Here is a 25,716-nt window from a genome sequence, read left to right on the forward strand (position 1 = left end):
TAAACAAAACCACAGAATATCTCTACGATAAAACACAATTCTTTGAAAATGTGAAGAGATAGTTTAATTTGCTGTAGTAGTAACCTTTTTTATATGAATTTTTTCACAAAAGGAAACGAAAAAAGCGGCCAACATAATGAAATCGAAATCACTCCAGACCACTTCTTGCAGCATCCAGGCACAATAAATCACTCCCACCAAACCCCAACAACCTCCGTCCCCTCCACAAGAAGCAATTAATGTTCGTCCATCGATAATTTCTTCAGCACTTTCGCTGATCTATGCGCACTATCCGGGCCGGTTCACTTCCAGGGCGCAAAACCTGAGAGCAGTAAATTTCATTCTGGAAAACTCCTTCCCTGCAACACCCCGATTGGGGCCCAGCAAAAATGGCAAAAAGCACACCTTCATAAATTTAACACCCTGTCTGGGTGGTGGTGGTCGAACGGTTTCCGCAAGAGTGGTTTTTCCCAACTTGCCACTTTGACTCCATGTTGGAGGGGACTTTTTTGCAATCTTTTGTAGGGAATTCGAGGGTGTTTTGAATCCTCAAATTAATAATTGTTTGTAATTAAATTGTAATTGTGAAACCAAATGAATTTCATAACAAATAAAAGACAACTCAATAAAATTTGCATCAAGCAGCCTTTTTGACCCCAATAGCCCCTTCTTCGATCAGGGTCATGCCTGAGAGTTGTTGCAAGTGCACAAAAAGTAGGTCCCATGCAAATAGACGATAAAGAAAATGTGTAATTTATTGCTGTCGATTTTTGGTGGGGAGGAAATTTATCGATCCAGGAGTATTTTTTTTCTGCTCACTTTTTCCGGGAAAATTTCTAATTATGCGAACCGGACTTTGTGGTTTTTCCTGCCTGTCGATTTTAAAAGCGAACGTCGAAGGAACGTCCCAGACCGAGGGCAATTAACGTCATGCAAATTGAAATAAAAATTATATTCCTCACTTAATAACCGGTAATTACCATTCTGCTCAGGCAGGAGTGATTTTTCTCCGGGTTCACTTGTGTAATCGTAATTAAACATAACTAACTGCGAACTACCCTTCTCCCAGGGGGAAGGAGAAAACCCCTTTTCCCAGTCTTAATTACCATCGAACGTCATGTTGTGACAGCCAAGTGGATTGTTTTAATTTTTATGTTGCGGTTTCCCCGGCTAGAGAGCTAATCAAGCGTGTTTCCGAGCTGCATTCAGTGGGGCAAAACTGCAATTAGGGGCACGCAAGCGGCCATTTGTTTAAAATTCAATTTGTCGCAGTCAATCATCGTGAGGAGGAAAATTCCCTCACGTCCACTTGGAAGGAAATTGTGTGATTTTTCATCTGCAAATAACTCATTTTTATATTTGTACTTATTTAAAATTTTCCTTTGTCAATTTTCAGCTCTGCTCCAGAAGGTCCCACGAATAATCGAGCACCCGATCGATACGACCGTTCCGAGGCACGAGCCGGCCACGCTGAACTGCAAGGTGGACGGCATTCCGCCGCCCACCATCCAATGGTACAAGGACGGTGCCCCGCTGAAGATTCTGCCCGGTTCGCATCGGATGTTTTTGCCGGCGGGCGGGTTGTTCTTTCTAAAAGTGAGTATTTTTGCTGATTTTTTTTTTAAATTATACAAGCGTCTGTTTTGTGCTATCTTATTAAAATGACCAGTTTGTTCGAAAATAATTTTAAAATGACGTTTTGTTGAACTCAACAAACGCTACAAGATGCATTAACCCGATTTGGTAAATTCGCTTTCGTTTCCGACTTGAGAAACACTTGAGAAATTTTCTCCAATAAAATATTTTGAATTTTTTGGAATCTAGACTAACATTTCAAAAGGGCCAACTATTCAATTTTACGCCCATTTGAAATGTTAATCTTGATTCCAAAATTTTCAAAACATCGAAAAGAACCATCAGTGCAGGTGACTATGAGTAAAAAAACGATACACCTTCGTAATTTAAGAATAACAAAAACAATTTAAATAACATCAAAAATCTTTAAACGTAAAATTAAATTTAGATAGTCTACTAAGATTTTCCCAAAAATATGGTTAAATTTGATGAACTCTACCATAAATGGCAATCGTTTGAAAATTGACGTAATCTCTACCCTTGGAAGGGGTGATATTGGGTCAAATGAAACTAAAATTATGCTCAAATACAAAGATATGGTAAAAACAAGTAATTCAATTTTTGTTCGATGGAATCGTATTGACATGCTACAATGTTTTAAGTAGAGATTTTCAAACATATGAATACTTTTCGAGCAATTCCAACAAAAATATGGTAAAGTTGATTTTTCGAGAGGTCATTTATGGCAAAAAACGTACCTCAACATTAGACAGCTGCCAAATTGACAGGATTTTTTGAGTCATCTTAAAATGTCCCCTACACAACTTTTTGGACAGAATTTAGTTGAATTGAGGAGTACCTAAGAAATGGTAAAATCCGTAAAAATTCAATTTAAGCCAATCTCACCTCCCAGCCCAAATGTCACCTCCACCGACGGTACATAAAAGATCACAAATGTTCCATTAGTTGCTGAAATATTGGCTTTAAAAATAAAGACATGTTTGGATGAAACTTAAAAAATTCAATATTTTCAGGAATGGACAATCATGGAGAATAATAAAAAACGAAAAAAATAAACTTTAAGTGGCTGTATTTTGAAAACTGTACACAAAACTGTGAAGTACTTTTTGATTTCAAATTTATTTTTAAATTAAAAATGAAGTCAATCAAATTTTTTGACAAAAATTTCATTTTTTCCAAGAAATATAATAAATAATAAATCAGTGGCAAAATTTCTGTCCATACATCTCTATGGCAAAAAAATGCGGTTTTTGTACCCTGAAACATATTTTAATTTAAATCATACGAATTTTGGGAAGTATTTTTTTTTTTTGTAAAATAGATAATCCAAGAATTGGCAAACAATTTCGTGTGCATATTTTTTTTCAAATATTCTCATCAAAACCTACAACTTTGCCGAAACCAAATCGATCCGAAAATTCCTTCAAAAGTAACAGATTTTAAAATAGTTATGTTCTAAAAAATTTACAATGATACTTTAAAAATCAATTTTATTTTTTTAGAGATTTGTTTACATATCATGCCAATGTTTTGAATGATATCTTCTTAATATAAACCCTCTACAATCCAAACCTGCCTCTAGACGGACTTCGATCAAAAAGAATAAAGAAGAACTCTTAAAATTTTAGATTTCGCTTGTTTTATGTGACTTTGCCAATGATTTTAAAAATTGCATTTTTTAAAGTTCAACTTTGACTGTGGTTTTCATTAGCATTTCTTATTTTTCAAGCAAAAAAAAGGACATGCCTCTGCGCATTTGTTTCAACTTATAATGATGCGATTCTATACTAGAAAATGTGAAAACAAGCAAAAAATTGAAAAAGTGACTGTAAAAACACGAAAATAAATAAGATAGGAAAAATGTAATGGTAGGAGGTGACAGAATAAGCCAATACCATCAAAAACCAATACAGACCTAAACAGATAAATGAAAATTTAAAAAACTAAAAATAGAACAAGAAAAACATTTAACAAGAGAAGAAAAGTCTTTGTAAAACAAAAGTTGCTTAAAATGACCTCCTGAACACGGGTAAAATAGAAATTTCGAAACACTAGAAGGTTATCTGCGTTTCATAAAAGAGTTTATTAACACCGTTCTTAGTGTTTCTTGCCCAAAAATTTTTGATTTTTTTACTAAAGAAAGGCTAAACATATATCCTGATCAACACTGTCAGCCTTCGTTGGATAGGAATTTAAAAAACATCTTCAACGAGTCAAATTAATTTGAAAATCTGGCAACCATATCTCAGTAAATCGCTACCTAACTATAGTTTTGAACTTATTTTTCAAAAATCGGGTATCAGTAATTTCGATAAAAATGATGTTTGGCTCTGGACTGCAACTTGTCGTTGGATAAGTGTTTTTAAGACTTTTTTTCAAACAATTGAAATTATACGGATTCACAAGTTCGTATCACCTTTTATTTATTTATTTATTTTTCTTTTAAAATAATAATAAAAATCAGATTATTCAAAATCATTCATAAACGAATAAAAAGTCTAAATAACTCCTAAAACACCTTTCTTCTTAATTTTTTTTTCCTACATTATTATCCTTGCAAATCCAACCGCGCTCAACAGTCGAATTTGTTCAGTCCATAAATATTCCGAAATTAAAAATCCCGCGCGCCAGCTGAAGAAGGTACTTCGTTCCGGTCGTTCGTTCGTTCGTTCGTTCCCCCCTCTTGGTCAAAAACTGCATCCATTTTTCTTCTCGCAAACAATCATCCCAACAGGTTACTAAGCTTCGTCTCAAGTGGAAAACGACCTCCCGGTCCCCATGAAGAAGCCAAAAAACTGTATAATAAAAAAATAAATCCAGCCAATAAGGTGGTCTCCCCTCGAAAAAAACGAAAAGCTAAGATTCTCCACAAAAAAGCGCCCCCTTAAGAAAAGCCCTAGCAGATTTTAATGGCGAATAAAAACAAACTGCACACGCACTGCTGAGCTGGGTTGGCTGTGGTGGTTGGCTTTATAGGGATGTAAAATTCGAAATCGATCCGAGGCTCGGCAAATGAGGGAAATTTTGTGGGCGCGAGGATGGAATTAAAGCTACGCTTAACTTTTAATTGCCTGGATTAGGCGGTTTCGGGAACGACCCTGACAGGCTGGCTGGATTTACGCAAAACAGTGTGACTTTTTGAGGGGGGGCAAAATATTAATTGGTAAAGTTGCGCCAACAAAGCTGTGTGACACTTGAAGCAAAATGTTGCCACTGCTCAGTCAGGGGGTAATTCCTCGTCAAATATTTATTTTTCATAAAAATTTTTATCATTTTCCATCAGCGTCACCGCAGAAAAACAGTCCCAAACTCATCCCACCAGCCCAACTCTCCACCACTGCTGCAGCAGCATCCATCCACATTTTACTATCAACGCGTCAACGGTTTCACGCAAAAAACACTCCTGGGGGGAGGGGGAAACCCTTTTGGCCAGAAAATGCGGAATGGAAATTGGGCCAAACTACCCCTGGCGTTGTGATTCTTTTGCAGGGGGAGCGGTAATTTTGGTCCTTGTCGTGGAGAGTGTTTGGTCTTGGGATATAAAAATATCACAAACTCAAACAGATGTGCTCACGAGCTGCGTTGCGAACGGGCTGTCGAGAAGGGGCGTTTAATCTTTTATGAAATTATTTCAATTTTAATATCAACAAATATTTGAACGCCATCGAGGGGGGGGGGGGAGGTGGGTTTTTCGGTTGTGGTGACAGCAATGAGTGATGCAAAATATCAACCGCTTTGACAGTTAAAATCAGTTTATTTTTGTTGAAAAAATGAAACCTACCATACCACTTTGTTGCATAAGTCGAACCGCAATCTGATTTTAGATAGAAAAATGGGCCTTAGCTCTTGTGGGGAATCTTTTACACCCAATGATGTAAATTAACACACTTTTTGGGTTACAGTAGACTCTCTCTGTGTCGATATTAAAGAAAAATTGAAAATTAATTGAGAGATGGCAAAATATTGATATCAAGAATATCGACAGCCAGAGAGATTTTTTTATTTTTAATCATACTATTTTCGGATACAGAATATGTCCCAGCTGTAAAATTATACATTTATTACTAACGATTCAAAAAGTTCAACATTATTCTAACTTATAGTCATGACTCGAGTGGATACACTATAACAAACCGGATAAATTCTCAACTTTTACGCAGTGACAACAAGTTTCAAACGTAACCTTTTAAAAAGTATAATAATTAGATGGAATAATATTTTTTTACGTAAAATCATCATGACATTGATATTATCAACATCAAGTATTAGCTAACAAAATATTAAAACCAATATATTTATTTACAAACAAACTGCTAGACATCTGCATAAGACAGTCAGCTTATGAAATAGAATGTTAAAAAAGGTTAATTTACAAACCACGTAGATACTTTCCCTACCCTTCTTTACTTACAATAATGAAAAAATTGTATAGATCGATCCAAAATCATAAAAATAATTTAATATGTTTTTTCAAAAAACAACAGTCAAGAAGTTTCTGCGGTTATCATATTTTTCAATTTGTTTAAGGTCTCATCCACTACTTCGTTGTATTACCATTTTTTGTGTTTTTGTGAAAATATTATTTTAAAACAAAATTAAATTCGGGACTTAACATTTTTTTTAATAAAATGTACCATTTTCTAATTCTAACTAATTCTTTTCTCTTTTTTGTATCTTAATAATACTTTTTGAAAGGAAATCACCCACGGCAAAATAAGTTTGAAAAGCCTACATTTTTTTCTGATTTTCAAAGGGCAAATAGTTTTTGAGACACAGCAAGGGTTGCCAGGTTGCCAGATAAATCTGTTAATGCCAGATTTGTGTCACCCAGAAAAAAAGAATAACTATTTCAGATTTCGACAGATTTTGTCTTTTTTTTTCAAAAAATTTTGAGCAACTTTTTGGTTAAAATAAACGAGTTAAATACAAAAACGAAAAACTGTAAATATTGAAATATGTTTACATGTAACCATTAAAAACAAAAAAAAAAACAAAAAAATCATTAAACCATCAAAATTCAAAACATGTTTGCATTCATTAATATTTTACCTTCCCTGTCCCCGTTCAAAATAGTAAGATTTTTTTCTGCCATACTTTTCAAGATTTTAACTTGGCCTTGGTCAGATTATTCAAAGCTTTACATGACAACCATGGATGCAGCCTCATAAAGAATTCGAATTGATGGAAATGTAATTTTCAACTGACAACATATTGGAAACTATTGGTCCGATTTTCGAGGGGCCATCCATTAACTACGTGGACACATTAGGAGGGGAAACGTGGTTTTTGGATGGTCCCCAAATATAATTGAAACTATTATGAAATTTTCTGGTCTTTTTAATGAAAATAATTTCAAAGCCAAATGGACCAAATTATAGATTTTTTGTAATATTTTGAGCGTTTTTCTCAAAAGTTTATATCTTCTAGACCAGATTATGCACCTTCGCTTACTATGACTTAAAAGATGTCTATTTTAGTCCCCCAAAACACATCACTAAAATTAAAAAAATAAAAATACGAATTTTGGGAATTCTTAATTTTCTCTGTGTACTTATTTTTCCAAAAAGTTCAAATCATAACCAACAACTTTGCAGAAGACACCAGTTAATCCCTTCTCATGACAAAGAATTTTATACATAATTTGAAAATAATTTTCAAATTCATGCTTTCTTTTGAATTTACAATTTTACAAAACCATTGTGTATACCAGCCCGCAAAACTGTATGGAGTCTTGTATGGAAAAGCGCATGATGCAACATTGCTTCCTTTTGATATAACGAATGCATAGCAAAAGTTTCTTCTAAATAAAAATAATAATTTAAATACTTAACCAGCAAATTAAATTTAAATAATGTTTAATTTTGAATAATTTTTAAATAACGAATTTTCAAACGTAAAACACTTTCAAAAAAATGGTAAAGTATAAAAAATAAGTAGTATTTTGCTTTTTTCTAAAGCTTTGTTCTAATGCGTAAATTTCATAACATTTCTGTAAATAGATTTATGTAAATATCAGAAATTTTGTCGAAAATAACTTCACCTTTATCTGCATCTTTTGATTTTTGATTGAACCATCATTAACTGGGATGAGCAAGTCTCTACGTTTCCCAAATTGACATTTTGCGAAGCCCGATGAAATATTTCGTCGTGAGTTTAGTATAACTTTTTTTAAGATTTTTTTTTTCGATTTTGTAGGATTTTTCTTCAGAAAAGTCGATTTAAATCAATGCACAGTGGTCGAGATCCAAAATTAAGTGGAAAATGGATTTTCCGAAAAATGGTTAAGTTTTGGAGCTTTGGTGTCTTCAGAAGAGTTGTTGCATATGGAAAGAGGCAACTTTTGGTTTGGTTGAAAATTAGGGTGGTTCACGATTAGGGTGATTTTGGAAATCTAACTTTACAGGAATATTTTTGGGATTTTTTTCGTCTTCTAGAAAGTTGACGGGCTTGCCAATCCAAGCAACTTTGTCGAAGACACCAAAATTTTATCTCGTAATCTACGCCTTCTACGACAAAATATATAGAAAGCATCTGAGCAAGCCTTCAAAAATCAGTTTTTTTAACGTGGCAATTCAGGGTTAAGTTTTAGAGAAAAGTGGTATTCGGAGCACTTTTAGAGCTCTAAAAAACAAACATTTTTATTATCTGACAAGTCAATTTGGACTTAAGGGTCAAAAGTTACAGCGATTTTAAAGTAAAAAAGATGCAAATTTAAAACTTTAATATCTCAAAAAGGCGCTAGCCAAATTATAAGCACAAGGCTGCATTTGAAAGCAGAGATTCAGCACTACAAACGCTGAAAAAATCTCAGGGGTGTTTTTCTTTAAACTCGAGAAAGCTTCATTTGAAAAAGTCTAATTTTCAAGGGATAACCTTATGGGACCACCCTAACGAATTTCGAAAATTGTCCAAATATATGTTTTTCCATGTAATTTTGCCCGCTGAATCTGAATCTGCCCTCAGAATTGACCCAAAGTGTCGAAAAATCGATTTTTGGTCATATTTTGGGTTTAAATGATAATTTTACATGGAAACCCAAAATATGACCAAAAATCGAATTTTCGACACTTTGGGTCAATTCTGAGGGCAGATTCAGATTCAGCGGGCAAAATTACATGGAAAAACATATATTTGGACAATTTTCTAAATTCGTTAGGGTGGTCCCATAAGGTTTTCCCTTGAAAATTAGACTTTTTCAAATGAAGATATCTCGAGTTTAAAGAAAAACACCCCTGAGATTTTTTCAGCGTTTGTAGTGCTGAATCTCTGCTTACAAATGCAGCCTAGTGCTTAAAATTTGGCTAGCGCCTTTTTGAGATATTAAAGTTTTAAATTTGCATCTTTTTTACATTAAAATCGCTGTAACTTTTGACCCTTAAGTCCAAATTGACTTGTCAGATAATAAAAATGTTTGTTTTTTAGAGCTCTAAAAGTGCTCCGAATACCACTTTTCTCTAAAACTTAACCCTGAATTGCCACGTTAAAAAAACTGATTTTTGAAGGTTTGCTCAGATGCTTTCTATATATTTTGTCGTAGAAGGCGTAGATTACGAGATAAAATTTTGGTGTCTTCGACAAAGTTGCTTGGATTGGCAAGCCCGTCAACTTTCTAGAAGACGAAAAAATTCCCAAAAATATTCCTGTAAAGTTAGATTTCCAAAATCACCCTAATCGTGAACCACCCTAATTTTCAACCAAACCAAAAGTTGCCCCTTTCCATATGCAACAACTCTTCTAAAGACACCAAAGCTCCAAAACTTAACCATTTTTCGGAAAATCCATTTTCCACTTAATTTTGCAATCTGGACCACTGTGCAATGGGTTCATGTTCATATCCATCAAATTTCTTATGAATATGCCTCATGCCTAGAGGGTGACGAGCGGGTATTCCCGGGAAAAATTTCCCGGGAAATCGGCCATTTTCGGACCTCTCGATTCCCGGGAAATTTTATACTTGGGTAATTCTCTACCAACTCACACGAAATCGGGAAAAGTTGCCCCGACCCCTCTTCGATTTGCGTGAAACTTTGTCCTAAGGGGTAACTTTTGTCCCTGATCACGAAACCGAGGTCCGTTTTTTGATACCTCGTGACGGAGGGGCGGTACGACCCCTTCCATTTTTGAACATGCGAAAAAAGAGGTGTTTTCAATAATTTGCAGCCTGAAACGGTGATGAGATAGAAATTTGGTGTCAAAGGGACTTTTATGTAAAATTAGACGCCCGATTTGATGGCGTACTCAGAATTCCGAATAAACGTATTTTTCATCGAAAAAAACACTTAAAAAGTTTTAAAAATTCTCCCATTTTCCGTTACTCGACTGTAAAAAATTTTGGAACATGTCATTTTATGGGAAATTTAATGTACTTTTCGAATCTACATTGTCCCAGAAGGGTCATTTTTTCATTTAGAACAAAATTTTTCATTTTAAAATTTCGTGTTTTTTCTAACTTTGCAGGGTTATTTTTTAGAGTGTGACAATATTCTACAAACTTGTAGAGCAGACAATTACAAAAATTTTGATATATAGACATAAGGGGTTTGCTTATAAACATCACGAGTTATCGCGATTTTACGAAAAAAAGTTTTGAAAAAGTTACTTTTTGCGTTTCTCTTTGTTTCGTCGTCCGTGTCTATCGCGGGTGACCATGAATGGCCATGATCGATGACGACCAACTTTTTCAAAACTTTTTTTCGTAAAATCGCGATAACTCGTGATGTTTATAAGCAAACCCCTTATGTCTATATATCAAATTTTTATAATTGTCTGCTCTACAACTTTGTAGAACATTGTTACACTCTAAAAAATAACCCTGCAAAGTTAGAAAAAACACGAAATTTTAAAATGCAAAATTTTGTTTTAAATGAAAAAATGACCCTTCTGGGACAATGTAGATTCGAAAAGTACATTAAATTTCCCATAAAATGACATGTTCCAAAATTTTTTACAGTCGAGTAACGGAAATTGGGAGAATTTTTAAAACTTTTTTAGTGTTTTTTTCGATGGAAAATACGTTTATTCGGAGTTCTGAGTACGCCATCAAATCGGGCGTCTAATTTTACACAAAAGTCCCTTTGACACCAAATTTCTATCTCATCACCGTTTCAGGCTGCAAATTATTGAAAAACACCTCTTTTTTCACATGTTCAAAAATGGAAGGGGTCGTACCGCCCCTCCGTCACGAGATATCAAAAAACGGACCTCAGATTCGTGATCAGGGACCAAAGTTACCCCATAGGACAAAGTTTCACGCAAATCGAAGAGGGGTCGGGGCAACTGCTTTGTGAGTTGGCGGAGAATTACCCACTTACAAATATCGAACCAAAGTCAATAATTTAATCAGAAAAATTTGAAATGGTTAAGAACATTGGATGTTCAATGTTCGATTTTCAAAATGGAATAAACCAATTCTTCTCTAATCTTCTTATAATAAAAGTGTAAATTTTAACTTTTAAAAATTCCAATAACTAAAATTAAGAGTAACCAAAAATGTCGACCCCAAAATTTTTCTTGTAACATTCTTAGCAGTTACACACCAGGAATGAAATATTCATTATTTTTAGGAAGGAAAACCTTTTCAAGATAAGTTGTTTTTTTTCATTCTAAGTAAGTCAATTTCGCTGTATCGAGGTAATTTTTTATTTTTAATCAATAAGTAATTTTGTGTTTTGCATATTAAATTTTATTTTGGGAATAACAATCAGGAATTCTTTGTAAAGTTAGTGTCTGCTAATTTTGAACATTTACAGTTGATCTTAAGAAGGAAAAAATCAACTTTAAGTTTTTACTTTGTGTCGTTATTTATCATATTGCAAAAATACGATATTGCATAAATGGAAAATTATATATTAGTTATTTTTTACCTTCAAAAAATCTAATAATAAGTTCAACAACAAGTTTGTGTAGCTTTTGAAAAATCACTCAGTGCGAATGAAGATTCGTAAACATTTTAAACTGCAATTTTGAGTCTCAAAAAGGCTCAAGGAACGATTTTTCATTTGTAGATTGAGATAAAAAATCAAAATGAAGAATTAGTTCCTCAAAACAATGAGGTTTCTTAGTTTTACATTTCAATGGATTTGTATGAATTAATTGCATCTGAATTCATTAAAAAGAAACGTTTTTTTACTTTTCTTTTTAAGTTATTGATACTATTGGCTAGTTACAAAAATTCCCGGGTCCCGGGAATTCCCGGGAAATGGCAAAACTCAACTCTCGATTCCCGGGAAATTGAAAATCTCGAGAGTCGTCACCCTCTACTCATGCCTGTTCAGAAAACTGTTCTTTACAGGGTGATTGATGCAAAAATGTTTTTAATGTTATATAGCAGAGGATTGAAAAAATAAATTTTTCAGTGTTTTATGCCCGAATTTGTTTGCGGGCAATCTGTTGCCAGCATGGATTTTTGAGTTATTTCAAAGAAAGCTAGAAATTTGCAAAAATCTGATAAATCAGGTTAGGAAACTTTATATTAGAGGTCAAATGTATAATGTAGAGTCTCTTGAGACATATTCATAAGAATTTTGTGAGTATGAACATGAACCAGTCGACATACATCGACTTATCTGAAGAAAAATCCTAAATAATCGAAAAAAATCTTCGAGCAAAAAATAATGCGTAATGTTTCGCCGGACCCCGCAAATTCTCGGGAAAAAGTCCTTTTTTCATGATGCAAAATATCAGACCAGGCGAATTTTTTATCTTAAGTTTGTTCTAAGAAACCGTGAAATGCATATAAATTTAAAATCGAAAATAATGTTATAATTTTTTTATAAATATGGTTTTTTTTTTCAATTATAAACATTATGAATGGAAAATTCTATACAAAAATGTTATGAAAAGATTTGAATTTATTTATAAACATTAAAGATCGGGGTACTGGTTGCTGAAATACAGCCTCTCAAGGTTTGATCTTGCGAAAAAAGAGTTTTTCTCATAGTCATCTAACTAGCCCTCATTTTTTAACCCTCGATATTTCGGAACCTAAACGCAATTTTACTAAAAATCGACACGTGTCGACCACGATGAACTATCACATCCAATGCCATGAAACAAAACTATTGTAAATATTTTTTAAATGTTTTATTAGGTCTTGCCTTCCGGAAATTGTAATAAATTTCATTTTAAACCGCTTTGTTGAATACAACAGACAAAAGATTTAATGATTGCTATAAATCATGAATCAGTTAAATGATTCAAAACTTTACAACTAAAAGTCACTTCTTCCTCATTACTTTAATTCCTCGAATTGCTCCCTTCCTCCAATCAATAATGTGGTACTATTTCACGTCCACTCGCCCTGAACCATCTCCTCCCTCTCAACCCCCCAGAACAAAACTTTAGCGCTCAAAAACTTTTCCACTTTCATTTGGCTTATGTTCTTTTCTCGTCGTCGTCGCTTCCTTCTTCCCCGGCCTGCCAACATAAGTACTCATCTGCCCTTCTTATTTTTATTCTCTTTCTCTTGTTCACTTTTTTCTTCTTTCGCCGTATCATTCACAGGTCGTAAATTCTCGCCGGGAAAGTGACGCCGGAGTGTACTGGTGCGAGGCCAAGAACGAGAATGGAGTGGCCCGCAGCCGGAACGCCACTCTCCAAGTGGCAGGTGAGTCCACCGGTTTCAGGATCAAATATTGCTGGGGTGGTTCTTTGAAATTTAAGTCTCTCAAAATTCGCTTAAATTTAAATTAATACAACTTTGATTTTTTCTAAAAATATTCTGAAATAAAATCATCGATCCACCCTACCCCCTTTAAAGTAACACAATTGCTCATTTTGAGCTCCCTCGCGAAAGAAAAAATCGTCCCCCCGCTCTCCCTCACGGTGAAAAATGCATTTCCCATCAACAGGGGGCGGCGCACCCAGGTGATGTTTGGTGGTGGTACTTTATGTGCACAATTTTCTCTGGAGCTGATTTTTCCACGTTCCACGTGGAATTGTTTTCTCGTTGTCGTCCTCCTCCGTGAGGAAAAGCTAAGCGGAGGAAGTCCTTGTCACACGGCATTGAACGAGAGCACAAAAGTTCTTCCCGAAGAAAAGAGGATATAAATTACTTAAAACGATCACCGGAGAATTCGGAATGAGTTTGAGAGAGTGGCCGGAAAGGGAGGAAAATGAGCGCAAAATAAAGTGTAGTGGGGGGACTTTTTGAGAAAAACGAAGGACGAGCCCCGAAGAGTACCTACTCCACTGGGGAAGCTGATTTTCACTTCCGTGACGCTTCATAAAGCACGGCGTCACCGAGGACAGGGTTGACGTTGGATACAAAATCAGTGAATCAGTTTTAAGTGCAACACTTAAAACAACTCAAACTTAAAAAAAAAACTGTTCAGAGTTTTTTATCTGATTTCATTCGGATCAATTTTTCGTACGCCTTGATTTTCATATTGGTTAGAACTTTATAAAACTATTTTTTTGATAATTTTTTTTTCTTTGCAATTCATCATTATTAGCTATAAAATGCCAGATTAGCTAGGGTATTTGTCCCTATTTTGGGCCTAGTACCTATTTTGGGTCTATCAAACTTAATTCAACGAAATTGGGCATTTCACCAAATATGGCAGGAATCTGCCACTTGATAATGATACTTGCAGTCATTATCTTAATTTTGGTGGGCAAGAATAATTTACTTTTTCCTCCTTTTTGTTTCTCGGGCTTATAGAGAACTATAAAGTATTTTCGTAAAAAATGTGATTAGGTAAGAGCATTAGCATTAAAAAACCAACTTATTCATGTAATACAAGCAAGGCTACCTATAACAGACTTTGAGAATCAAATAAAAAGTGCGCTTAGTAGACCCAAAATAGGGACAAATACCCTGTGTCCAAAAAAGCAAATTGCATAGAATTTTCAAAGCTTTTCCAATATTCATTTTTTCCAAGTATGGACAAGGATGGATACTGTTTTTAAACTTAGAAAAATAACAATTTTATTGAAAACCTAACCTTAAAATGGCTATTATTCAAAATCCAAGAACTAGGGTTTGTTTTCTCAAAATTTATTTTCATTAAAAGAGCCCTCCCAGTACCCTCCCTGTTGAGGCTTATAAATTGATCTCAGCTGAAAGGTTCTCCAAATCTCCAAATTGCAAATGGGGGCAGAACCGTTACATTCAAATAAACACTAATTGAATTGAATTGAATAATTCAAAAGCGGTGCACTTTGCTAAAATATTGCAAAAGACGTTTTCGATTTTAAGTGCATTTCCATACTTTGCAAAAATACATTTTTCAAATAATTATAACTAATTATAGGGTCACTGATCTAGAATTACTAGGAGATTTAGGAAGTAATTTAGTCATTCGGAATTCATCCAGTAATTTCAGAGTAATTCGTGTAATTATTAACTATTCCATTATTCTATTTTGGGACATCAATCTACAGAAAATTATAAAGCAATAAAAACATATTTTAAATATTTTTTTTTTAAGCTTAACTTTAAAATATTTCTGTTTTTCTTTTGTCTGTAAGAAGTTAACAGCACTCTGCCAGAAAAGTAATCTTATTTTAATGAAATAATTTAGTAATTCCGGAATTACTCAGTAGTTCCACAATGATTCAAGTTTTTCATAATTATTCTAGTTATTACTGGTTATTCTATATGAGGAAATCTGGCAACACATAAGAAAAAAAGTAAATAAAATTACAGAATGTTTATACATAATCTTTTCAAAATGTAACGAAAAAATAGAAAAAAAAACTGTTTAGAAAATGAAAAAAAAATACAAATCGAAAAAAAAATTGATTTTGAAGAATTGTAAATATAATGTAATGAATTAACAATCCTGCATTTCAATGCATTAATTGGTACAAATAACCGGTCAACCATGTTTGTTTTAGTAAAAACCTCTTTGAATATCGATTCGGAATGTTTCAATCAACTTCCTTAAAAATAACTGTGCTGCCAGCAGGGCAGCAATCTTAAGTAATTTAGAGAAATTCTCATAAATTTTGTGCAATTTCAGTAGTTTCTGGTGATTCTAAGTAATTCTGGGAAATTAAAAGGAATTCTTTACAAATTTACAGTTATTTTATTTAGAATGGTCAGTAATCCTTGATACTGAAACTCCCTTGCCGTCCGTCATACCATATAACTCAAAAGTTGTCTACTAAAATTAATTAAAAAAAAATTAAAGATGGTAATTAAAAAAATTGGGATTTGAAACAATTTTTGGGATGTTTTGACATGAAATTAAAAATAAAAATGTGCAATCTCTGTTTTGCGAGAAAAAATACGACATTAAGCACGATTTTGAAATTGTATAAAAAAATGTCTTTAAAGCTTGCCACTACATAAATTTTTGTTAAACTTACAAAAAAGATATGATTTGTACCAAAGCTCTATCTTAAAAAAAATCAGCATTGTTCATATTCATGTTTATCAGAATAATTGAAAAAAAAAACGATTATTTTTCTATCAGTTTAAAAAAAAATCCTTGACCTTGACAATTACTGTTAAACACCAAGTGTTTGTTTTGAAATAAAATTCTATGTTTTAGTATTTACTTGATCAGACCCTAAAAAAAATAAGTACACTTACCCTAGAAACCTAACCCCACTGTAAAACACACACAGGGTTAGTTACCTGTAAACCCAACATCAAACATGTCAAAACCTGCAGACAAAAAGACACAAAATGGTACTGACATAAAAAAAACCAAAGTCATCTCGCGCAACATAACAGATGTAAACAAAAAGCATAACAATTGTTGGAATAAAACAACAAACGGTCGCGTAGTTCAATTCACGTAATAGTAACAGCGCCAACTTTGCTTAAATTAAGTCCGAAACATTATGTTGCGGGTGTGATTAGTGGAAGCTTTTAGGCAGATGAGTTAGTGTGAAGGAAGGAGGCATGCAAGGAACGGTAGAACAAGGTGTGGTAAAGACTTCTTCCTAAAAAGGGTAGGTTCTGGGGGAAGTGCATTTCGGGACACAGGTCATTGGTGATCCAGGATGGCTGAATGTTTATGTCCATGTCCGTGAACAGTAACAGTAGACAAAATATTTAAAAAAAATCTTATATCTTGAACAATATTATTATTGATAAATGTTTTTGAAAAGCCATCCCTGTATTAAAAAAAAACAAACACACACACAGGATCCAATTCCCAAAGTGACTTTCCCCGAACCAAGTGTGTCCCGTTTTCCACAACCATTCATCAAATGCACCATAAGTATCTTAGAATTCATACCACGACGTCGTTAGACACAACCAACAAGGGCCGTTTAATTTTAATGATTTGCTCGGAAAATTTCCGTCCAACTTTTATAAATACTTTTCCGGCTTTTAAATGCCTTTTCAATTCTTGCACCCCCTCAAGAAAAGCAGCGCCCAAATTGCTGCATGAAAAAGCCATCTTTTATGACTGGCCATTTTCAGTACGCGTTGAAATTACGCGCCCGCTCCCAGGTGAAAGTTTTCCACTGTGCGTCTAATGGCTTTAAGTGGATCGTAAAACATCGAAAGTTGCGTTCGAGGGTGCGTGGCGATTGAGAAATAACAAGAGTGTCCGGGAAAATTGATGTCGGCTCTCAAAGTAATGAAATTTATTGAAAAGTCGTTAAAATTTAACTGGGGCAATTTTTAAATTAAAAGTGATGATTAAATTTTGCTCACGTAATTGGAAATTTAAATTGCTGGAAATTTTCCCCTCGTTCAGCAGTATAATTAGAATAGTATTCTTCTGCTTTCATCCCAACAACAAAAAAAAACGCAAAAATTAACCAAATAACTACTGCACAATCCCCGACATCAGCTCAAGCATCAAAAAGTTAAAACTAGTTCCGGATGGTGGTTCCCGCCGTGGCCGTTGCCGGAGATTTCCCTCCGGGGTTTGTTCCAGTTTACAAGGCTCATCGTTCCAGTCCATTTTCCTCATTTCCGCTTTGCCCGGCACCAGTGAATGCAAAACTCGTTGCCGGTTGGTTGGTTTCGCTTTTTCCGCTCCATCACTGTTGTGGTCCCCACCTCCCTACTCCTCACCGCCACCCAAGAGGAAGAAAAATTGTGGAAAATGTTGGCCGGGAAAAAAAAAAGATTCCACCCAACAGCCAAAGCATTCCGGGCGCAACACAAAAGATTTCCAATTGGGGATAACAATTTGCATTTTGCATTTACTGTGAGCGGGCTTTTTTGTGTGTCTCTCTCTGCTGAGCTGAGTTTTTTCTTCGGCGCAGTTCCGTGGAAATCAGTGGAAAAGTGGAAACTCTCTCGCTATTTTTTTTCTGGAATTCCTTGTTGTCCACCCGTGGGACCCACCGTGATGTGCTTTTTGTTGATGTTGTTAGCCCTTGGTATTCTTGAGGGAGATATCGTCATGAAATTCAGGATTGTTCAATTTGCACCGATTGTGGCATGTTTTACTTCGTTTTTTTGAGAAAAAATAAGTTTCAAAATCTTAAGCACTAAGGAAATAATCGTGTTAAAATGTACATATTTGTATAAAGTTCAGAAAACTTTTAGTAAGAAATTTTATTTTAATATAAAATCATCTGAGAATTTAAAAAAATAAATCATTGTTTAAATTTAAAATCGAAGCGCTCATCTGGATTTTTATTTGAAAGCAATTTGGGTTGATTTGGGCTAAACTCCTTTTAAATGCTGTCATTTGCAATATTAGGTAAACCAGCTCACTTTTTCAAAAGTTTCTATCAACAAAGAAAATCCATGGTACATATGACCTCTTGAAAAAGAACTTTGAATTAGTTGTCCATGCAGTGATTCCATATGAAAATTAATTTTAATTGATCCAAATGATTTGGCTTTTTTATTGTTTGGCCATTAGAGTGGTTCAAAAATAAAAGTTTTTAGAAAAAACAGCAAATATGGCATAATTGGTTTGTTAAAAATTCGTTATTGTTGAAAGAATATTTTCAATATTGAAAAATATAGCCAAACTTTTGAAAAAGTCTATGAATATCTAAAATGCTATTTTGCCTATGTTTAGATCAGAGAACCTGTATTTACAATTGTTTTTATCGGATTGGAAATTTTCACATGACATACTACAAAAATAGAGAAAATCATTCACAGAATTCCATGATAAAACCTTTTTTTCAAAAGTTAGTTTTCGGAATAATGTTCATGAATTCTCATTTTTGAGTATAATATTTTGAAATTTTCTAGAGAATTCGAAAAAATGCCTTTTGTCCAGTGATGATCAAAACAGCATATTAACCTTTCATTTACACCCAAAAGAGTTAAAATATGTGGATTTTTATATTCAAAACATTTTTTACTGGTTTTCGAAAATTTTAATTCATTGAGCCACCCTAACTTGGCTAGAACTATCCTAGTTGCCAAAAAAATGTCTTTTTATTTGCACCCAGTAAAATCTTTTTCAACAATGGACAATTTTTAAATGTTGACTTATATTTTAAAATATTGAAATAAAAAAATCCAAACTACTTGATTGCACTAGTTTTTTAACGAAAATTTCACAATTAACAAGAGAGCAATTCCATGTCAAATAGGGAATCGGTTGTACCCGACCCTCTCCGATTTCAATGAAACTTTGTAGGCATGTTATCCTAGGCCTATAAAAGCCATTTTTGTGTATATGGGGCCAGTTACACTCGGTAATGACATCTGAGAAAGGCGTAAGTGTTTTAAATATTTTTGTATTTCATAATTTAAATATTGCTGTATCTCGACAAACTTTTAGGAAATTTGACGGGCTTTTCGAAAAAAAACACTGAATAAAAAAGCACTCCACTTATATCAGATTTATTGCTTTTTAAGTTTAAAAGTCAAATTTGAAGGTGAGCCCACGATTTTTTTCGTTCAAATTTTTTGTGAAAATAGCCTAAGATGTTACAAAAAGACTCACGAAAAATGCAGGATGGAGCAACTCTCCTAAAAAATACAAAAATCATTTACTGAAACTGTTTTTCAAAAGTGCTCTAAACGTCAAAATTTTCAAAAACCGAACACGAGAGTCGATTCTCCAGACAATTTTACATAAAATTCTCCATATTGACCATTGTCCTAAGTCGAATCCTTGTGAAGTTACAGCGGTTATAAAAATAAAAATGTTGAAAAACTTAGTTTTTGATGGTTTTTGGCAATTTTTATATGACAGACTTGATTTTTCAGTATCGAAAATATTTTTACCGGAAAGCTCGTCCAATTTCCTATAAGTTTGTCTTTGACCACATTTCAACTGGATGCATGGGCTTGCAGATATAAGCTAATTACATTGCTCATTACTGAAAACATCATATTTTCCAGTGTAGTGTTGTAACCTGGATAGTAAATTAGCTTATATCTGCAAGCCCATGCATCCAGTTGAAATGTGGTCAAAGACAAACTTATGGGAAATTGGACGAGCTTTCTGTTAAAAATATTTTCGAGACTGAAAAATCAAGTCTGTCATATAGAAATTGCCAAAAACCATCAAAAACCAATTTTTTCAACATTTTTATTTTTAAAACCGCTGAATTGACTCTCGTGTTCGGTTTTTGAAAATTTTCACGTTTAGAGCACTTTTGAAAAAAAAAAACAGTTTCAGCAAATGATTTTTGTATTTTTTTAGGTGAGTTGCTCTATCCTGCATTTTTCGTGAGTCTTTTTGTAACATCTTAGGCTATTTTCACAAAAATTTTGAACGAAAAAAAATCATGGGCTCGCCTTCAAAATTGACTTTTAAACTTAAAAATCAATAAATCTCATAAAAGTGGAGTGCTTTTTTCTTTCATTGTATTTTTTCGGAAAGCCCGTCAAATTTCCTACAAGTTTGTCTTTGACCACTTTTTGATACGATGCAAAGGCTTCGAGATACAGCAATATTTAAATTACGAAATACAATAGTAGTTTATGCAACAAGTTGCAAAAAGAAGAGCACGAGTTGTATATTTATCTAACGAGGTTTACCGAGTTGGATAAATACGACGAGTGCTGAAAAATCAAGTTTTGCAACGAGTTGCTTACAACATTTTTTGCAATTTCGAAAAACGCGGAATTATATGTCAAACATTCATGTGTTGATTAAATTCATCGTTCAAAACAAAAAAAAATATTGAAAAATGTTACTTTTCAATACTAGTGTTGAAAAGTTCAACTTTTCAGCACCCATTTCAGTGCTGAAAAGTAGAACTTTTCAGCACTGTTATTGAAAGGTATTAATTTTCCATTCTGTTATTTTTGGTAGGGAAAAGTAGGCCGTTTCGGTTTTCCAGAAGGACAGGAAAAGTTGACAGTTTCACAGTGGAATTGCAAAAAAATATTTAAAACACTTACGCCCTTCTCAAATGTCATTATCGAGTGTAACTGGCTCTATATACACAAAAATGGCTTTTATAGGCCTAGGATAACATGTCTACAAAGTTTCATTGAAATCGGAGAGGATCGAGAAAAAAGTACCTAAAAAATTCCTGTTTTGGGCTGGAATTGCTAAATACAAAACGTTGTCTTTAAACATTATTTTGATATGATATTTTAAATTATTTAAAATGGTTTAAGCAAGTCAGAGTTGACAGATGTATTTCTCAAAATAATGTATATATAATATTGGCTCTGAAAATGAGTGAATTTTCATTTTATGTGTAATTTAAGTTTAAAGGAAATTTTTGAAAACAGGTAATTGCTGAATCCGGGGATTTCTAATATTTTGTCCAGGTTCTACTGAAAAATAATTTCACCTGTTTTGGTCCGGAAAAACTGATTTGACTGTGGAACTAGTGACACTAACAATAAAAGACAAGGGTCTTTAAAACATGTTTTCAAAGTGCGCAATATCTCAAAAAAAAAAAATTGCATGCATCATTTATTGGTAACTGTACAACTGTTTTAAAAAAATCAAGAAATCATTTTCAACCAAATTTCCAACATCCAACAATTTAAAATTGAAAATTGTGAACTTTGTCAGTTCATCAAACTTCATTTCTTGTAAAATTTCTTCAAACAAATATACAAAGAGGATCAGAAAGGTAGATTGATATATATTTTTGATGAAATTTTTGAACATCCAACAACGAAAATGCTACCACATTCTCATATCACATTCATTATTTTTTGCATGTTTTACTATTATTTCTGAAACACCAAATCCAGTCCATTACAGTTTCATTTAAAAATTGTACGTTCCTACCTCAAGTTTTCTCATTACCCGCTAAACTACCCTTGTTTCGCAAACTGACACTCTCGCAACTTTCCAGAACACAAGTAAAGTCCTAGTCGTCACAACAGAGCGCGGGGAAACCTGTCCAACATTGCAAACAAAGGCTGTGCTGGAGGAAAACCCTCGAGGTAAATCGGACCGGAATGGCCCAGCGAATGTCTCTTTGAATTTTTTCCTCCGCCCAAATCTCTAAACCATGACCATTTCACTCCAGATTAACACAAAAAAAAAACTTTCCGTGTACGCTCCAGGTGACTAGTGCCGTTTTCCCGCCATTTTCCACGAATCGTTGGGCGGCAAGTGGGAAACATTCCTAAAACTGTCGCTTTTTTTTTGTTCGCTTTCTCACATTTTGAAACTGACTGGAAACGGCACACAACTCCCCGAAAATGGCTCCCTCTCTCTCGCTACATTTCCAATGAGGAAATGGAAATTTTCGCCCGGGCATTTTCATTGCCCTGGCCGTTTACACATGCATTTTGCATTTTTGCATTTGCCACATGGCCGTCAGGCCATTTGGACGTTATTCAACGCCACCCAGCAGTGCCGGAAATAATGCCACGAAGGGGGACATGGCTTGGTGGGAGTATTTCGGAAAACGGGAAATGCAGTGACACGATCTTTTTTTTCGCTGGCTGGAAATTTTAAGCTGACATTGTATAAGTGACTAAAGTGGGCTGACATGGTGACGTTTATCTTGTCTGGTCAGTTTTTAAGGGAAGAACTGAATCGTTTGCAATGGAATAGAAATGAATGGGATTTTTCAATAATAACATTTGTTAACAGGGTTTAACATCAATATGTTTGCAAGTGAATCTTATTTATTATGGAAACTTGCAAATAATTGGTTTTATAGCTTGCAAAAGCTGTTGTTTTTTTCGATGACAATTTCGTTAATTCTATTTTTGTCAGATATTAAAAATGAGAAATCAAAATGATAAAAAAGAAGAGGTCTTCTGTAGGAAAAAGCACCAACAAATTATCCTTTGTGTTTGATGTCATTTGATTTATAAAAATAAGAAAATTATGCATTTTACCACAATTAAAGGATGTATAGTTTTTTGCATTTACTGAAAATGTTGATAGATTAGTTAAAATACATTTTATTTATGTTTTTTTTAATGAAAACAAGCATGATATTTTGATAAAAAATATCTTGCATTCTTTGTAACAAATTTGATTTCTTTGAAGATTGTTATGAAAGCTTTTCAAATAAGCTTTTTTGTTTGAATTAAAAAAAACTTAAAATTTAAAATATTTCCTTGTTTTTGGATATAACAAATTAAATGCGCTCTCTTTTCGATGCAAATTAAGAAAACTCAATTAGTGTGGTATTTTTATTTAGATTCGCAAAATTACCGTTGAAATATATATAATTAGATAAAACTGTAATTTTCAATTAATAATTATATTTTATTACTGTAAATTTACATCTATAACCATCTCAGAAAAAAGTTTTTATCATTATTTTTAAATTAAAGCAGAAAGACCATTATTTTTAAAAGTAATGTGTATGAAATGGTATTTTAATGATTTCTTTCAATTTTAAAGGATTATTCTTGTATATTATTTAAAAAAAAACTTAAAATGTAGCAGCCTTTTTTATTTTTTTATTTTATTAAATTGAATTTAAATTAAATTTTAAACCATTCAAATAACTAAAACGAAACTTGAATTTCACTGCTCTTATTTGGGAAAAAATCCAAGTTCTGCCTAAATCATCAAAAAAACCGAGCCGAACAAGCATTTGTGGTTGCAAAACTCGTAAAGAAATCAACTAACGAACTAAAATATTAAAAAGCGCATTTTTTATCCACCCTATTCCATGTAGGATCACCGTAATAGTTTAACAAAAACATATGGTTCGAATTGTTTTTGACAATCAACTCCCATGTCAAATTTGAGCCAAATTGGAGCATTTTGGTCTAAATCTTGCTGGTTTGACGTTTCAAAAGATCACGTGGTAATCTTTAACACGATTTTATAAAATTTTTTGAACATCAGACACAGTTAAAAAAAATAAATTGGGAAGGTTAACATTTGGATAGAGGTGGGCAAAACCGCTCTTTTTTAGGAACCGCTCATTTTCGTTCGCTCATTAAAAAGAGCCGCTCTTTTGAACGGCTCTTTCGCTCTTTTTCAAAGTATGGACGAAAAAGATATTTTTAAGAATGTATTATTTGTAAAGCTATTGCAAATTGGAATTAAGTAAATTATTTGGCGATCTCTATGTCAACATTTCTACTTGAACCTAAACGTTCGAATGATTGAATGGCATCTAAACTTAAATCGAGGAGACTGTGGAGAAATTGCTATTTATTTGAAAATTACGTTTATTTCTGCCAAAATTAAACTAAAATTTAGCTGATATTTTATTTAGAGAAAATATTCTGTTAATTCTTTTTTACATTCTGATTTGCTCAATAAAGTCTGTAAACGCTGAAGTTTATTCGGGCAAAAGGATTTATTTTTTCCAAAATCTCTCAGCTATTAAGTAGATTTTTGATAATAATAAAAACAATTTAAATACTCAAATTTGTATTCAAGTTATACTTTAATGTACGATCAGTACAAAGAAAAGTTACTTCGTTTTGTTTCAAAAAAAATCAAACCATCCACATTAACGACCCCCGGGTCTTTTGTGGTCTCTATTGCAAGTTTCTGCTCGAACCTAGGAGTCCGAAGGCTTGAATGGGGAGAGCGCCCAAACCTCTTTTACTCCAAGGAACCTTCCACCCCAGTGTTTGAACTGACATCCTTTGGATTGTGAGTCCAACCGCTGCCAGCGATTCCACCGGAGTAGGCTTGGTTTGGAGTGTTGTTTGTACTTATGGCATGGAGACGACTCCTACACCTGGAATGACTTAACGGCCTAACAACAACCAAGGCCGGGACCGACATTTTACTTCCTCATCCGATGGAAGGTTGCAGCAGATGGGAATCGAACCCAGAATCATCCGCTTACAAAGCGGACAGCGTAACCATTCGGCCACGCACTGCCACTGCCACGTTTTGTTTATAAAATCTTTAACTTTGGAATTTTAAAAATTAGGAAACCGAAAATATGAGCTTGAAAACTATTAATTGGTTTCCAATATGAACATCAATGTTATTGAGAGTCTTTCAATATATATATATAGATGATAAAGTTGCTATAGACAAGACACCCCAATGAAATATAACAATCCAGCTCTGAAAATGTCGGGAAATAGCCGTTTTTATTATAAAGTGCTTGAAAAACACCAAGTACACCAAGGGACAATGCTGGGATTTTTTTTTTATTAGCATTAAAATATTTGAAATTGTATTTTCAACACTCAAAAACAAATTTAACACTAAAATATTTTGGAAATTTAAACAATTATGTTTAGAACCAGTTTAAACATGATTCCTTCTTGGAACGTATCTTTCAAAAGACCGTAGCTTAAAAAAGAACCGCAGTTCTTTTTTTGTGAGCCATGGTTCGTTCGCTCTTTTTAATGAACCGGCTCTTTGAGCGGCTCGCTCTTTTTTAGCCCACCTCTACATTTGGATACTTTTTAAAGAATATTTTTACCTCTATTAAGTCTGAAAAGGTTGCAGTTTAACGGAAAAGTGCTAAATTTACATATTTTTGGTGAAAATTACACATTTTTTAGGCATTCTTTGATGTATATTACCTCTTTTTTTATGTGTAAACTGGTTCAATTTTATGGCTGTAATGAGTTTTTATAGTTTGGTGTATGTTCAATTCCCGTGAAATTAATTATGTAAAACAACAATCAGAATACTTTGATCAAAAGGCGTCCACGTTTTCATTTGATCTTTTTCCACTGCAATTTATTCTTATTTTACAAACACACCAAATCGTACCTTCTGGTGAACCACTCCACCCAAAATCCATACAGTCAATCGTAAACCAGACATAAAGCCTCCCGAAAACCATTCATTTGCCATCGGATCCTTCACCGAGGTTCGTTTTTAGAACCCCCTAATATACGGCCTATCTTGCGCTCGTTTG

The 25,716-nt window shown here is 33.7% G+C and overlaps 1 protein-coding gene across 2 annotated transcripts in view; it reads left to right on the forward strand.

Annotated features, from left to right (window-relative positions):
• LOC6054497 (protein sax-3) overlaps positions 1-25,716 on the forward strand; it is a 237,769-nt gene that overhangs the window by 156,378 nt on the left and 55,675 nt on the right. The window contains exons 2-3 of one of the 2 annotated variants that reach the window (XM_038253608.1): positions 1,397-1,596; positions 13,099-13,201. In XM_038253608.1, coding sequence (XP_038109536.1) covers positions 1,397-1,596; positions 13,099-13,201 — 303 coding nt within the window. Of the gene's footprint in view, positions 1-1,396; positions 1,597-13,098; positions 13,202-16,368; positions 16,473-25,716 lie in introns of those variants that run through there. The other variant, XM_038253609.1, reaches the window with a different exon arrangement.

Source organism: Culex quinquefasciatus, chromosome 2 (genome assembly GCF_015732765.1).
Source record: "Culex quinquefasciatus strain JHB chromosome 2, VPISU_Cqui_1.0_pri_paternal, whole genome shotgun sequence".
Lineage (NCBI taxonomy): Eukaryota > Metazoa > Arthropoda > Insecta > Diptera > Culicidae > Culex > Culex quinquefasciatus.